General features: G+C 44.9%; 1 protein-coding gene across 6 annotated transcripts in view; it reads left to right on the top strand.

Moving 5' to 3' along the window:
• Positions 1–16163, top strand: part of LOC144511754 (membrane-associated guanylate kinase, WW and PDZ domain-containing protein 3-like) — a 123566-nt gene that overhangs the window by 81598 nt on the left and 25805 nt on the right. For all 6 annotated transcript variants that reach the window (XM_078241993.1, XM_078241996.1, XM_078241997.1 and 3 more), the window contains 4 exons: positions 11321–11378; positions 12095–12207; positions 14432–14614; positions 15211–15819. In XM_078241993.1, coding sequence (XP_078098119.1) covers positions 11321–11378; positions 12095–12207; positions 14432–14614; positions 15211–15819 — 963 coding nt within the window. The remainder of the gene's footprint in view (positions 1–11320; positions 11379–12094; positions 12208–14431; positions 14615–15210; positions 15820–16163) is intronic.

Genomic DNA, 16163 nt, shown 5'->3' with positions numbered 1-16163 from the left:
ACGATTAAAGCAGAGATTGTCAGATTTCTAAATACCAATGACATGAAGGGATATGAGGATAATGTTGGACAAAGGCAATGAAGTGGATGATCAGTCATGATCGTATTGAATGATGGAGCAGGCTTGATGGGCTGGAAGATCTACTCCTCCTATGTTTCTATTTGCACAAAGCAAGTCTCCATAAACAGCAACTGGATAAATGACCAGTTAATCTGTTTCTTGTGCTGTTGGCTGAGGGATAAATGGTGGTTGGGACATTGGGAAGAGCTCCCTTGTTCTTCAGATAGTGCCATGGAATCTTTCACGCTACCTTGAGCAGGCAGACGAGGCCTTTGTTTAAACATTTCTTGAAAAAGATGCACTCCAGTGCAGCACTCCCTCAGTGCTGTGATGAAGTCTCATCCTAGGAGATGCACCAAAATCCCGCAGTGGCGCTTGAACCCATGACCTTCTGATTCAAGTGATAGTGCTGTCTCTTATATAACCTGGGTAACTTCAGAGTACTACAAACTTTCATGACCTTGTTTCAGTGATTGCAAGAATACAATCATCACAGCAGGCAGGACTAAATTCAGTATGTTGGGTACAGGAGATTCAGCAAGAATGAAGTAATGAAAAAGATCGTATACTTTGCACTTCTCGCTGAAAGCTTTTAGAGTGCCTGAAACAATTAATTTTATAGTGATAGGATAAAAGCAAATACAAGCGCTCCATGCCAGTAAACTGCAATGAGATGAATGAGCGGTCAATTTGTTTTTGCGTTTGTTTTGAGTGAAGTATTGGCTTGTACACAAGGAGCACTCCTTATTCTTTACGTATACTGCCATGGGATCCTTGACGTCTGTCTGGGCTGCTAGAAAGACGGGACCTTAATTTCACATTTCCAGGAGGGACACTACTGTTCGTTATGGTCTCCAATCTATAGACCAACCTGTCCTGAGAGAAGAGTAAGCTATGCTAGAAATGAGGAGAGGTGGCAGTTTGATCAGGATAATTTGGAAATTCAAGATGCTGAACTGATGCAGACACCACATGAAATAGTTTGGATTGAACTAAAGGGTGAAAGGATGCAGATTTGAAGTTACTATCAGATTGGTTGTGATCTTATTCAATGGTGGAGAAGTTTCAAGGGGTTGGCTGGGCCTATTCCTGCTCCTAATTTGTACATTCGTAGAGTGCTATCAAGCGACACATGCTTAGCAATGATCTGCTCACTGATGCTCTGTTTGTGTTCATGATGTGGAGATGCTGGCGTTGGACTGGGGTAAGTTTGGGGGCGTTTAAGAGATCCGTAGATAGGTTCATGGACGAAAAGAAATTGGTTTAGGTTGGAGGGTCACAGTTTTTTTTTAACTGGTCGGTGCAACATCGTGGGCCGAAGGGCCTGTTCTGCGCTGTAATGTTCTATGTTCTATGTTCTAGAAGTCTTGCAACACCAGGTTAAAGTCCAACAGGTTTATTTGGTAGCACAAGCTTTCGGAGTGTCACTCCTGGAGCGACACTCCGAAAGCTTGTGCTACCAAATAAACCTGTTGGATTTTAACCTGATGTTGTGAGACTTCTTACTGTGTTTGTGTTCAGCCAGGGTCATTTGGCTCCTAACCTCAATGCAGCTTTGGTCCAAGCTTGGACCAAAGAGTTAAAATCCACAGCTGAGGAGAGAGTTGCTGCCTTTCACATCAAGGCAACATTTGACCGAATGTAATATCAGGACCCTTCAGCAAAATTGGAATCATTAGGAATCAGGGATACCTGGCACAAAGGAAGATGGTTGTGGTTGTTGGAAGTCAATCATCTCCGCTCCAGGACATCACTGCAGGTGTCCCTCAGGGTGGTCTCCTAGGTCCAACCACCATCGATTACTTCCTCAATGACTTCCTTCCTTCATAAGGTCAGAAGTGAAAATGCTGGCTGATGATTGCACAGTACCGTGTCATAATTTGTGACTCCTCCGATATTGACGCAGTCCATGTCCAGATGCAGCAAGACCTGGACAATCCAGGCTTGGGCTGACAAGTGGCAAGTAATATTTGTGCCACACAATGACCATCTCCAACAAGAGAAAATCTAACCATCTCCAACATGACATTCAATGGTATTGCCATTGCCGAAACCCCCACTTTCAACATCCTGGGGCTTACCACTGACCAGAAACTGAACTGGATTATTCGCCATATTAATACTGTAACCACAAGGAGTTCGGAGGTTAGAATCCTGCGTCGAGTAACTCACCACCTGACTCCCCTAAGCATGCCCTGCATCCACAATCTGCAAGTCAGGAGTGTGATGGAATACACTCCTCTTGCCTGGAAGAGTGCAGCTCCAACAGCACTCTAGAAGCTTGACTCCATCGAGGACAAAGCGGCTGGCTTGATTGGCACCCCATCCACAAATATTCACTCCCTCCATCAACGAGGGATGTGGCAGCAGTGCGTACCATTGACTAGATGCATTGCAGGAATTCACCAAGACTCCTTAGACAGCATCTTCCGTACCACTAAACAAGGACAGCAAACACATGGGAACACTATCACCTGGAGATTCCCCTCCAAGTCACTCACCCTTCCTAACTTGGAAATATATCGCTGTTCCTTCACTGTCGCTGGGGCGAAATCCTAGAACTCCCTCCGTAACACTTTGGGTGTGCCGACACCACATGAATTACAGCAGTTCAAGAGGCAGCTCACCACCACCACCTTGAGGGCAATTCGGAATGGACAATAAATGCTGACCTAGCTGGCAACGCCCACATCCCATGAATTAATAATAAAAAAATCCAATCCAAATTGGAAATTGAGTACTGGAGGCAGAGAAGGATGGGATTGCTTCCTGAAACTATGCATTACAGACATGGAGTGAGTTTTAATCTTGATTTGGTTGCTGTGTGAGCAGTTAAAACCTCTAATTTAGGACTGGAGGAACATTGAGGGACAGACAATGACTCAATGTAAGATCAAGAAATTGAGGCGATGGCCTTGTGATATTATCACTGGATTGTCAATCCGGAAGCTGAGCTAATGTTCTGGGGACCCGGGATTGAATCCCGCCTCGGCAGATGGTGAAATTTGAAGTCAATTAACAAAAAATCTGGAATTAATCTGTTGACCATAAAGCCATTGTCAATTGTCAAAAAAACCCATCTGGTTCACTAATGTCCTTTTAGGGAAGGAAATCTGCCATCCTTACCCGGTCTGGCCTACATGTGACTCCAGAGTCACAGCAATGTGGTTGACTCAACTGCCCTCCAAGGGCAACTAGGATTGGGCGATAAATGCTGGCCAGCCAGCGACGCCCATGTCCCATGGAAGAGTTTAAAAAAATTATCTAAGGAGCAAATGACAAAGGAATAGACTAAAATTACTAAAGATTTCTGTTTAGGAGAAACCACAACGTTACCAAAGGAAATAAAGATAAATGAAGCAAAACACTTTTTTAAAAAGAAAAATGAATAGACTAATTAAAATAGGGAATCATAAAATTAAGCAGGAGAGTAGAACTGTAAAAGTGTTAATTTCCTGAAATAGTGGAGATCAGCATTGTAAAGAAGGACCCCAGAGATAAACGTCGCTTAAGACCATGAACTCGTAACACAAAGGAGGGCATTAATTCCCTGAATCTGTGACCATGTTCATGCTTCAATTGGAACTGCCTGCCTTAATCCAGCCTCCTCTTCCTCCCCGAATGTTTTTCAAATAGTTAAAATTTGTTGTGTGCACTTGAAGAGGATAGTGGAATTTGAGGATTCAAGTGTTGAAACTAATGGAAAGTAGTTCAAATGCTGAATGAGTATTATTTTTACTCATTAGTGTCACAAGTCAACACTGCAATGAAGTTACTGTGAAAGTCCCCTGGTCACCACACTCCGGCGCCTGTTCGGGTACACTGAGGGAGAATTTAGCATGGCCAATGCAGCTAACCTGCATGTCTTTCGGGCTGTGGGAGGAAACCTGAGCACCCGGAGGAAACCCACGCAGACGCAGAGAATGTGCAGACTCCTCACAGTCACCCCAAGCCGGGAATCGAACCTGGGTTCCTGGCGCTGTGAGGCAGCAGTGCTAATCACTGTGCCACCGTGCCGTTTACAAATGCTGACCAGAATGTCATACGCTGTCCAACTGCTTCAGTGCATAGTGCACTGAAGTTTGCATGGCGCAGCCACATAAATGAAAGGATTTTTATTTGATTTTCACGGCTAGATTGCTGATACACTTAATAAATTTTTCCTTGGAGAGAAATTTGCTGTGATCTCGCTATAGGAAGCAATCTCTCATTTGTATAGGATCTTTTATGTTGTCAGGACATCCCAAACTGCTTTACAATCCTGTAGTTTTTAAAGTGCAGTCACTTGGCAAATGTAGCAGCCGATTTCTGCACAGCAACATGTCACAAATGAGGTAAATGATAAGTTAATCTGTTAGGCAATGTTGTATGAGGGATATATGTTGGCTGGGCCATTACAGTGAACTATTCTGCTCTTCAAACAATGTCATGGGATTTTGTTTTGCATCTACTTTGGTACAACACCACCTCTGAAAAGCTATACCTCCAGTGATGTAGCACTCCCACAGTTATGGGATGGTGTCAGCTTTCATTTCCCTGAATGGATCTTGAACCTACAACACTAACTCGACTGAGGAGGACAACAGCTTGTAATGGTGCCGTTAATGTAGTTAAATGTCTCAAGGCACTTCAGAGTGTTAGAAAACACAAATTTGATACTGATCCGTGTAAGATATCGAGGTAGATGCCAAAAATTTGGTTGAGTTGGATTTTAAAGAGCGTTTTTAGGAGAGAGGAAGAGAAGCAGATAAGGAATATAAGGCTGAAGTCAATGCCAATGGTGGAGTAATTAAAATTGAGGCTGCTTAAGCGGCTATAATTAGAGGAGTGCAGAACTCTTGGGAAGTTGTAGGGCTTGAGATTACAAAATTACAGAGGAGAAAGGCCATGGAGAGATTTGAAATCAAGGATGAGAATTCTAAAATCAAGATTTGGGGTTGCAATGGTTATCACTGCTGCCTCATAGAGCCAGCGACTCGGGTTCAATTCTGGCTTTGGGTGACTGTATTTGTGGAGTTGGCAGCTTCTGCCGATGTCTGTGGGTTTCTTCCGGGTGCTCCAATTTCCTCCCACAGTCCAAAGATGTACAAGTTAGGTGGATTGGCCATGGTAAATGCACAGTAGCACAGTGGTTAGCACTGCTGCTTCACAGCGCCAGGGACCGAAGTTCGATTCCTGGCTTGGGTCACTCTGTGTGGAGTTTGCACGATCTCCCCGTGTCTGCGTGGGTTTCCTCCGGGTGCTCCGGTTTCCTCCCACATTCTGAAAGACGTGCTGGTTAGATGCATTGACCCGAACAGGCGTCGGACTGTGGCGACTAGGGGAATTTCGCAGTAACTTCATTGCCGTGTTAATGTAAGCCTTACTTGTGACTAATAACTAAATACTTTATAAATGTGTCGCGTTATGGGGAAAAGGGTGCAGGAAAGCGCCTGGATGAGCTGAATGGCCTCCTTCTGCACTGTAGCAATTCTGTGATAAGACCTTGTTTTACTGGGAGGTAACGTGAATCTGTAAGCATGGGATGTTGAAGGGTCAATAGGAATTGGTGTGTGATGAGATGGGATGTATGCAGCAGAATTGAGGGTGAGCTCAAGTTTACAGAGGGTGGAATATGGGAAACCAGCCAGGAGTGCATTAGAAAAGTCAAGCTGAGAGGTAATGCAGGGCACGGGTGATAGTGTCACTAATGGGGCCAAGTTCGACATTTCCTGAGATTCTGAAAGGGGTGAGAGGAAGATTTGCAGGACACCTAGCATTATAAGAGAATGGTTAGATAAGGATAAGACTCTGGAATTGCAAGCAAACAAGAAGAGTGTCTGTGTTTAGAAGAGGGACAAATCTGTCGCAGACAACTAAAGGTCCATTAACCTAACATCAGCGATAGATGAATATTGAAAACTAAACAAGGAGTCACAGTGGAGGTTAAGTTGTGGAGTATTAACTAGTGGTCAGTACCAAGTTATAAGCAGAAAATTTTGCTTGGCAAGCCTTGCTGCCTTTGTCAATGTTACAGATTGTGGCACCCCCTATAAGTAGTGAAATCACTTGCATTTATATAGTGTCTTTCATGTCCTTGGGATGTCCCACAGGCAAAAGCTATTTTGAAGTGTGGTTACGGTTATGTGTGCAATTATAACAGCCAATTTGTACACAACAATGTCCCACAAATAACAGTGGGATTACTAATCAGATAATGAGTTTCTGGTGGTGGAAGGATGCAGATTGTTCTTACCACTTGGGGCCAACTTCCTTGAATAGTACCAGAGGATCGTTTACATTTATCTAAACAGACAGACGAGGTCTCTGTTTCACATCCCATTCAGAAGATGGCACCTCTGACAATGTAACATTCCTTCAGAACTGCATTGGAGATTTGGCCTGGGTTTTTTCTTTGTACTGATATGGGACTTGAATCCAAATGAGACTCTGACCAACGAACCAAGCTGCACCTGGTACAATATACTTCATTTGGAACATCAGAAAGCGTTACACACTGAAAAATGTTAATCAAACTGCAAGCCTGCAGAATTGGGCTTTTTGAGGCAAATAATGAAGGTTTCTTAGACAAGTCGCACTGCCAATCAAGAGGGGCGACAAAATCTGAGAATAAAGAGCTCTGATGATCAAGATCAGGAAGAGACATTGGATGCTTGGGCATGTAATAAATAATTTCTGAAAGTCTGATGCTGATGGGAAAGATTATAAGAGGTAAAAGAGATTAACGTAGACCAAGACTGATCTTTCTAAAGAGCCTCACAAACTGGATGAATACCACCAATGAAGTTAATCCACTCCTTCAGACCAAGATTAACATGGAGGTCCATGGTCACCGGCACCCTCCTAGGATCTAATGTTTATTTATTACTGTCACAAGTAGGCTTACATTAACACTGCAACGAAGCCACTGTGAAAATCCCCTAGTCCCCACACACTGGCGCCTGTTTGGGAGAATTTAGCATAGCCAATGCACCTAACTAGCACGTCTTTCAGACTATGGGAGGAAACCAGAGCACCCGGAGGAAACCCGCACAGACATCGGGAGAACGTACAGACTCCGCACAGACAGTGATCCAAGCTGGGAATCAAACCTAGGTCCCTGGCGCTGTGAGGCAGCAGTGCTTGCCACTGTGCCACCGTGCCACCCCTGGTACTTGAAGAGAAAAGCCACAGGATTCTGGGGTGGGTGGGTACATAGATCTGATTGTAAAGAATGGGGTGCATCTGTTTGATCAAGGTTTGTTGGAGTCCTACAAGTAGGTTGTGCTTGGTTCTTTACTTCTATCTTGCCTATCTTTCTTGAGGATAAGAGACCTCTTGCTCAGCAGCCGGTTAAGTAAGTATTAAGGAGTGTGGCGGCTTTGTCGCGTTCTCTTTATCTGTACTGGTGGATTTCCCTCATGATCTTGCTCACTGTTAGTCAAGGTCATTCATTCTTACCATTTCAGAGTATGTAACTGTACTGCGCAATGTGTTGGCTGTCTGTAACTCTGTGTCTCTTAAGGCCTCAAGGTGTAATTGCTGTGCTTTCCTTCAGTCTTTTAGAAGCTGATTGGTCTTGGCAGATGCTCAAGTCAGTAAGAGTTTTTAAGAATTTGTTCTCTGGAAGCAGGTGATGCTGGCAAGGCTGCATTATTGCCCATCCTGAGGGCATCAGCAGACAGCTGGTAAATGTGGGATTGGATTCACATATAGACCAGAGTGTAGGGGCGGCAGTTTTACTTTCTTGAGGGGCATCTGTGAACAATTCAGGTTTTTACAAATCACTGAGATTTATTGAATCCAGTTTCAAAAAATTGGCATGGTTGGAATTGAACTCGACCTCTGGATTACTCGGGCTAGAACCAGGATATTAACTTATCACCATAGGTGTTACAGATTTGGAGCTGTTTCGGTGACAGATGAAGCATGATAGAAACATGCTTACGTTCTCAAATGTTCAAAAAGACCCATATCTGCCAATACTTCCTGCACCAGCCTTTCCCCTTTCCAGCACAGAGGAGGCCATTCAGCCTATCCAGTCTCTGCTGGATCCCTGCAGGAGCAATTTAATCTAGTCCCACTCCTTTGTCCTTTCACTGTAACTCTGAACTTTTTCCCTTCCTTCTAGCCCTGTCCAATTTCCTTTAGAAAATCACAATTGAACCCATCTCCTCCACCTTTTTCAGGTTGAGTAAGTAGTCTCACAACACCAGTTTAAAGTCCACAGGTTTATTTGTTAGCACGAGCTTTCGGAGCGCTGTCCCTTCGTTAGGTGAGTGAAGAGTAAAATGGTAAGAATGAATGACCTTGACTAACGGTGAGCAATGCTCCGAAAGCTCGTGCTACCAAATAAACCTGTTGGACTTTAACCTGGTGTTGTGAGACTACTTACTGTGCCTACCTCAGTCCAACGCCGGCAACTCCACATCATTTTGCAGGCTGTGCATTCCAGACTGTAATCATTAGTGCTTGAAGTTTCCCTTCATGTTGCCTGTGGTTCTTTTGCCAATCGCAATCATTTAAATTGCAATGTTCACATATTATAGCAGGAACTGCCTGTGTAAACTTGTCACTCTGTCGAGTCCTCCTGGCAGTGGAAGTACATCAGCATCATGTCTGTAATTATGACATAGTTTGCATCATTTTGAATTGTAAATAAGGACATTGACGTTCATAATGGAAATAAAGAGAGACATCAAAATGGATGATAGTGGGGACTGTATACAATCTGTGTGCCCTGGTCCAGCTGTCATGGGAACAGGAGTAGGGCACTGAGCCACTCAGACCTGTTCTGTCATTCAATTAAAATACCTTTGATTGTAGTTTAACTCAATTTTTCCTCCATTATGTTCCAGAGCTCTTAATATCCTTAAATGTAGTGATCTTGCCCTAGAATATCTTTGTTATCCCCAAACTGCACCAGCCTTTTGGAGCGTGAATTCGATTTCCACCGGCCTTTGTGTGAAAATATGATTTTTTGAATAATCTGGTTCCAATTTTAAGACAATGTCCCCTTAAACTGAACATCAGAAGCAATACGGTACGTAGCTTCTCGATTTCCCTTAAGCGTTTTGAAAACCTTGATTAGGTCACCTTTGAACCTTCTAAACTCAAGGAGATACAGGCCAAGTTTATGCAAACTGTATGCTTAATTTAACCTGTATCCTGTCCAAGGCAATTATGTTGGGCTTTTTGCGATACTCATAAGTGAACACAGTGCTCCAGATGGGGTCTGAGCAAGACTGTACAACTGAAACATCCTCGATTAAGTTCCAACTCCCATGAAATAAAGGCCAACGTTCCATTAGCTTTTCTGATCACGTTCTCTGATCAATGTGGTAACTTGTAGTGATTTGTGTACCTGAACATCCAAATTCGTTTGCTCCTCCACAACCCCTCATCCCTTACCATTCAGAGAATTTCTGAAATGTCCTTGAGAATCAAAGTGGTTGATCTCACATTGCACTCTATAAGCCCCAGTTTTGCCCACTCACTTAAGTCTGTCTATGTTCCTTTTTAACTTCCTTCTCCCATCTACATTGCTTACCCACCTCCTAACTTAGCATAATTTGCAAGCTCTGATATCTCACTCCCCTATTCCACCACCCATCATTAATATATATGGGACAACAGAGAAAAGTACAGCACAGGAACAGGCCCTTCGGCCCTCCAAGCCTGTACTGATCATGATGCCCTAAAAAAAAAACCACCTACCCTTAATTGGACCCTATCCCTCTATTCCCTCCCTATTCATGTATCCACCCAGATGCCTCTTAAATGTTGCTAATGTGCCTGCTTCCACCACCTCTTCTGGCAGCGCGTTCCAGGCACCCACCACTCTGTGTGAAAAACTTCCCCCGCACATCTCCCTTAAACTTTCCCCCTCTCACCTTGAACTTGTGGCCCCTTGTAATTGACACTTCCACCCTGGGAAAAAGCCTCTGACTATCCACGCTGTCTGTGCCTCATCATTTTGTAGACCTCTATCAGTCTCACCTCAGCCTCCATCTTTCCAGTGAAAACAATCCTCGTTTATTCAACCTCTCCTCATAGCCAACACACTCGAGGCCAGGCAGCATCCTAGTGAACCACCTTTGCACTCTCTCCAAAGCTTCCACATCCTTTAGGTAGTGTGGTGACCAGAAATGCGTGCAATACTCCAAATGCGGCCGAACCAAGGTTTTATATAGCTGCAACATGATTTCCCAACTCTTGTACTCAGTGCCCCGGCTGATGAAAGCAAGCATGCCATATGCCTCCTTAATCACCTTGCCCACTTATGTTGCCACTTTTAGGGAATTGTGAACCTGCACGCCCAGATCCCTCTATGTTAATGTTCCTAAGGGTTCTGCCATTTACAGTATAATTCACACCTAAATTTGATCCTCCAAAATGCATCACCTCGCATTTATCCAGATTAAACTCCATCTGCCATGTCTGTGCCCAAGTTTCTAAGTTATCTATGTCCTTTTGTATCCCCTGACAATCCCTGGCATTATCAGCAACTCCACCAATCTTCGTATCATCTGCAAACTTACTAATCAGATCACCCACATTTTCCTCCAAATCATTTATATATTCCACAAATAACAGCGGTCCAGCACTGATTCCTGCAGAAAGTTTTAAAGTTTATTTATTACTGTCACAAGTAGGCTTACATTAACACTGCAATGAAGTTACTGTCCAAATCCCCTAGTCGCCACACTCTGACGCCTGTTCGGCTACACTGGGGGAGAATTTAGCAATCCACCTAACCTGCACACTTTTGGAGTGTGGGAGGAAATTGGAGCATCCGGAGGAAACCCACGCAGACATGAGGAGAACATGCAGACTCCACACAGACAGTCACCAAAGCTGGGAATTGAACCCAGGTCCCTGGCGCTGAGAGGCAGCAGTGCGAATCCCTGTGCCACCGTGGTGCTGCCACCATTCGCTACAGATCTCCAGTCTGAAAAATGCCCTTCCATCATGACTCTCTTCTTGGCTTCTCTTTCACTGTCTTCTGTCGTTTTCCTATGAAAAGTTGAGACAACATTAGGTCAGGGATGGCCTCCACTCTTTGCGTATACAGCTTGAATCTCTTTGATCAAATGGTACCTACTCGAGCCCAGCCTGTTAAACCAGCACTACTTGAGCAGTGTAAATTGAAAAGCCAATTCTCATCAGACAGGCTGTGCTTGCTGTGTGCTGTCGTATGCTGCTATTGCCTATACTTAATGCAGCGTTGACTCATCAGTTGTGGTATTGATCAGAATGTTTTTAATTTTTAAAATTGTAGAGCTTCCGTATGGTTGGGAAAAGATCAGCGATCCAGTCTATGGTTTCTACTACATCGAGTAAGTTCTCCCCCCACCCTCCAGGAAAGGTAAAACTAGATCAGTTTATAGCTGGGTTTTCCCCAGTGTTTTACGTCGAATGTTCTGCTGGAGTTTTCCTCAGTGTAATCATTGGTGCTTGCTGTAAGGGGTGAATGTGCCATTTACCCAAGTTGGTCAATAAATGGCTGCTGGTTTTCTCCAGTAATTTGCGTCAAACCCTCTGCTTTCTATGTTCAAATAATAACTAGTTCTGTTGTACTGCACTCATGGCATCAGCCTGTCCTTGAAACCCTCTGTCTCGAGTAAAATCATCATCTCCCCCTCCTCCTTTCCCCGCTTCCTCACACCCTCCATATTTCCACCCTGTCCATCACGCATACCCTTCCCTACATCCCCTACTTGTACCTAAAGTGGCTGGCACACTGAGATATGGTTCTACCATCCTGAACCACCTGGCAACTTGCCCAACTGATCATGTGGCTTCTGTTTTTGTGGCCTGCTTGGCAACAGGTGGATAAACGTGGTGTTTTGATGCTGATTGGTTGCAACTTAATCCAGAGCCATTTAATCCCTGTACAAGACCACCCAGGTAGCGGAGTCCCTGACTCAGTCTGGGTCTCCTGTGCTTGGGTGGGATGGTGAGGGAGGACTGTCGGTAGAGGTGCACGCTGCTTCTCACACTGAGTTAACTTCCCCTCTCTCCTTCTGTCGCTCTCTTTCTTGTTTGCCTACAGCCACATAAACCAGAGGACTCAGTTCGAGAACCCTGTCATTGAGGCAAAGCGGAAAAAGCAGCTGATTCTTCAGCGGGACAGTCAGCGAGGGGTGCATGGAGATCAGCGACCAGGTACAGGAACCCACATTCAAAAATAGAGAACTTGCAATTCTATACGTTGTTTCATCACCTCAAGACATCCCAAAGGCATTTCACAGCCATTGGAGTCCCTGAAGTATAATCGCTCTTGTAATGTAGGAAGCACGGCCAATTGACACAGGAAACTCCCAGACACACACACACACGGGTGATCTTATAGAGGTCTATAAAATAATGAGGGGCATAGCTCAGCTAGATAGTCAATATCTTTGCCCAAAGACAGGGGAGTCTAAAACTAGAGGGCATAGGTTTAAGGTGAGAGGGGAGAGATACAAAAGGGTCCAGAGAGGCAATTGTTTCACATAGAGGGTGGTGAGTGTCTGGAACGAGCTGCCAGAGGTAGTAGTAGAGGCGGGTACAATTTTGTCTTTTAAAAAAATGTTTAGACAGTTACATGGGTAAGATGGGCATAGAGGGATATGGGCCAAATGCGGGCAATTGGGACTAGCTTAGGGTTTTTTTTAAAAAAAGGGGCAGCATGGACAAGTTGGGCTGAAGGGCCTGTTTCCATGCTGTAAACCTCTATGACACAGCAATGAGGTAAATGACCGGAGTTTGTGTGTTGATTGGGGATATGAGGCAGAGCATCGGACTTCAGAAATGCTCCCTGGTATCTTGGCCAATACGTATCCCTCAGCTAATAGTTGGGAATTTAATGACAATACACCAGATTTCTTGGTTGTTTTTATTGCTCTGTCAGCTTCAGATTTATGCTGGCCAGCTAGCGACGCCCATGTCCCACAAATGAATAAAACAACAATTATTCGATGCAGATTTCGTAGCTTTCTATAGTGGGATTTGAGTACACCACCTCTGGATTGCTTTATCCCAATTCACAACTGTAGCCAACATCGACTGTTCAGACAGACATTTGTCCTCGAGTACAACGTACCTGTGCAAAACAAAAGTTAAACATCAACTTGCTGCTGATTATCTGTTGTTCTCACATTCCTCTGAACTGAAAATCTACAGAAAGAGCACATACCCATTCGGTTAATCCCTCTCCCATTTCTGTCCTGCTTTTTCCAAATGTAGCTTGGAATGGACCTGTGATTAAGGAAATACAGTGTAATATCTCGCATTTCCTTCTCTCTTTCACTTTATAAATATGCCTGTTATTTGGTTACACCTGACCTCCGTACATAGTAAAGATTTCCCTGCCCCCAATATCTGCGCATTATTTGTAACCTTGTTCTATTTACAATCCATAGAGTCCTCGCTGTACAAACAGAAACTGTAGTGAGGCGTGTATGTACGTGAGGTATCGGGTCGAAGGTGGTTTTGTAAACACAAGGGGCCCCAAGCGATCTCTGATGTTTCAGGCAGAACAAATGAGCGATACTGGCAAATATTTGCTTAAGTTAACCACTTAACTGCTAATCCAGGAAGCTGTTGCCACCCTGAGCTATCTTCCCATTCACCCCTCTCTCCCTTTGCAGTACCCTCTTTCTGCTCTCCCTGTCCTCTGCACCGTAGCTCTCCTGCTGCTCCAGACCCTCAAATCTGTTCCGCCTTTCGGTAAGATTGTGATCTGTGCTTAGGCTCCATTTTACCAGCCTTTGTTCCTCAAATCCTTACCTAACAGATGTCTCCGTCTCCAACTGAGCTCTGTCACCCAAGAGAGAGTTCCCGATATCTATCACCCTTTCCGTGAAGAAGAGTTTTCCGATTTCACCCCTGAACAGCCAGCTTTAATTCTGAGGTTATGCCACTTTGTCCCAGACTCCCCAACAAGAGGAAATAATTTTGCTCTTTCAACTTATCCAATTCCATAAAGATTTTAAAAAGCTTGATTGGATCACTTGTGACCATCTAAACTCATCACACCACAAGCTGAATTTATTTTAAAACTTTTGGTGTCTTTGAACATCTCGGACACGGGGGCAGATAGAGCTGGATCAGAATCTTCGATAGGTCATAATGTGGAGTTGCCGGCATTGGCCTGGGGTAGGGCACAGTAAGTAGTCTCACAACACCAGGTTAAAGTTCAACAGGTTTATTTGGTAGCACGAGCTTTTGGAGTGGCTCTCCATCAGGTGAGTGCGCACTCACCTGATGAAGGAGCGGCGCTCCAAAAGCTCGTGCTACCAAATAAACCTGTTGAACTTTAACCTGGTGTTGCGAGACTACTTACTGTTCGATAGGTCAGGCCATCCTTTCTTAATTGTTGCTTTTTTCATCCTTCCTCCCGCTGCAGAGAGGCCAATGTTTACTCGGGACCCCTCCCATCTTCAGGGGATGCTCATCAGGACCACTTTGCAGAAGAGCACCATGGGGTTTGGATTCACAATCATTGGGGGGGACAGCCCAGACGAGTTCCTACAAGTGAAGAATGTGATTCAGGATGGACCTGCAGCTCAGGATGGGAACATGTTAGCAGGCAAGTGGCATGTTTCCTATTGAAAGCTATTGGTCACATACGCGCACAACACGCACACAGGCGCGCACGTGCGTGTGCACACATGCGCACGCGCGCACAAGTGTGTGTACACGAGCACGCACGCATACACATAGGTGCGTGTACACACGGGTGCACACGCGCACACATACACACACATACACATACACACACACATACACAAATGCGCACACTAGCATATTAGGTATGTGGGGAGGGAGATGCTGTGATGAGTGAGACTGGGCAATAATAAACCATGGGGACTGCGGAATAGTGGCAAGTACTGGGACTGGAGCTTTCTTCAGTGAGATGGATGCCCCATGACCCCTGTGGGTATGTGCAGCTGAAGGTGATAATGGAGCAAAGAACTGCTTAGTAGCTCTAGAAACTGGTTCCAGTGGGTGGGTAGGTGCCTGGGGCAGGCGTTGCATTTCTTTTTATTTGGTTTCCGCAGGTTTCTTAAATTACTGTGGGGTTAGTGGGGGTAAAGATCCCATGGCAAATTCAGTGTTAGCTCTGTGCGGATCTGGTTGTGTACTCAAATGGTTAATGTGTGTGCTGTGTGATCTTATCTGCAGGTGATGTAATAGTATATGTGAACAGCACCTGCGTCCTTGGTCAGACTCACGCTGATGTTGTGCAGCTTTTCCAGTCCGTTCCCATCAACCAGACAGTGAAGCTGATCCTGTGTCGTGGTTACCCACTGCCCACCGACACCCAGGTGCCAGCTATCGATGTGGTGACTGCCACTCCCATCTTGGACGGACTGCCTGTAGCGGGGAAGCAAGCTGCCACTGGCCAGGGCCTGCAGGCAGTTCCAGGGCCTCCTGAACACAACGGGAACGAGGTCACTGGCAGCGGCGGTGGCGAGCGTTTAAATGGACCTTACTTGGGCTTGACTGAGGACCGATCATCCATGACCTCGTCGGCTGGTTCACAGCCAGAGGTGCTGACCATCCCTTTGCTGAAGGGGCCGAAGGGTTTTGGCTTTGCCATCGCAGACTCCCCAGCCGGGCAGAAGGTGAAGATGATCTTGGACAGTCAGTGGTGCAAAGGTCTACAGAAAGGTGACGTCATTAAGGAGATAAATCAGAAGAGCATGCAACAACTGAACCATACCCAGGTGGTGGAGATCCTGAAGGACTGGCCTGTGGGGAGTGAAATATCACTGCTGGTGCAGAGAGGAGGTTTGTCATTTTGTTATTGTCACCTAGACATTAATCACCTTTCGATCTCGATGCACACTTTTGGTTTCTATATGATAAAGAATGCTGAGGAACCAGAGAAGAGTGCAAAAAAACATCCACAACACTGATACCAGAATTGAGAGGTTAAACTCCCAGGAAAAACTGAGCAGGCTGGAACGCTTCATTCTCTAGAAAAAAGGCTGAGAGACTTGATGGAAATTTTATGATTATGGAAGTGTTTTATAGGGGCGACTTAAAATGTTTTCATTTGTTATAAGACTAATATCAGTTGTCATAAAAATGATAGTAACTCATAAATCCAAAAGGGCATTCAGAGAAAAATC

This window comes from Mustelus asterias, chromosome 25, assembly GCF_964213995.1.
Source record: "Mustelus asterias chromosome 25, sMusAst1.hap1.1, whole genome shotgun sequence".
Lineage (NCBI taxonomy): Eukaryota > Metazoa > Chordata > Chondrichthyes > Carcharhiniformes > Triakidae > Mustelus > Mustelus asterias.
This window is presented reverse-complemented; position numbering and strand designations above follow the sequence as displayed.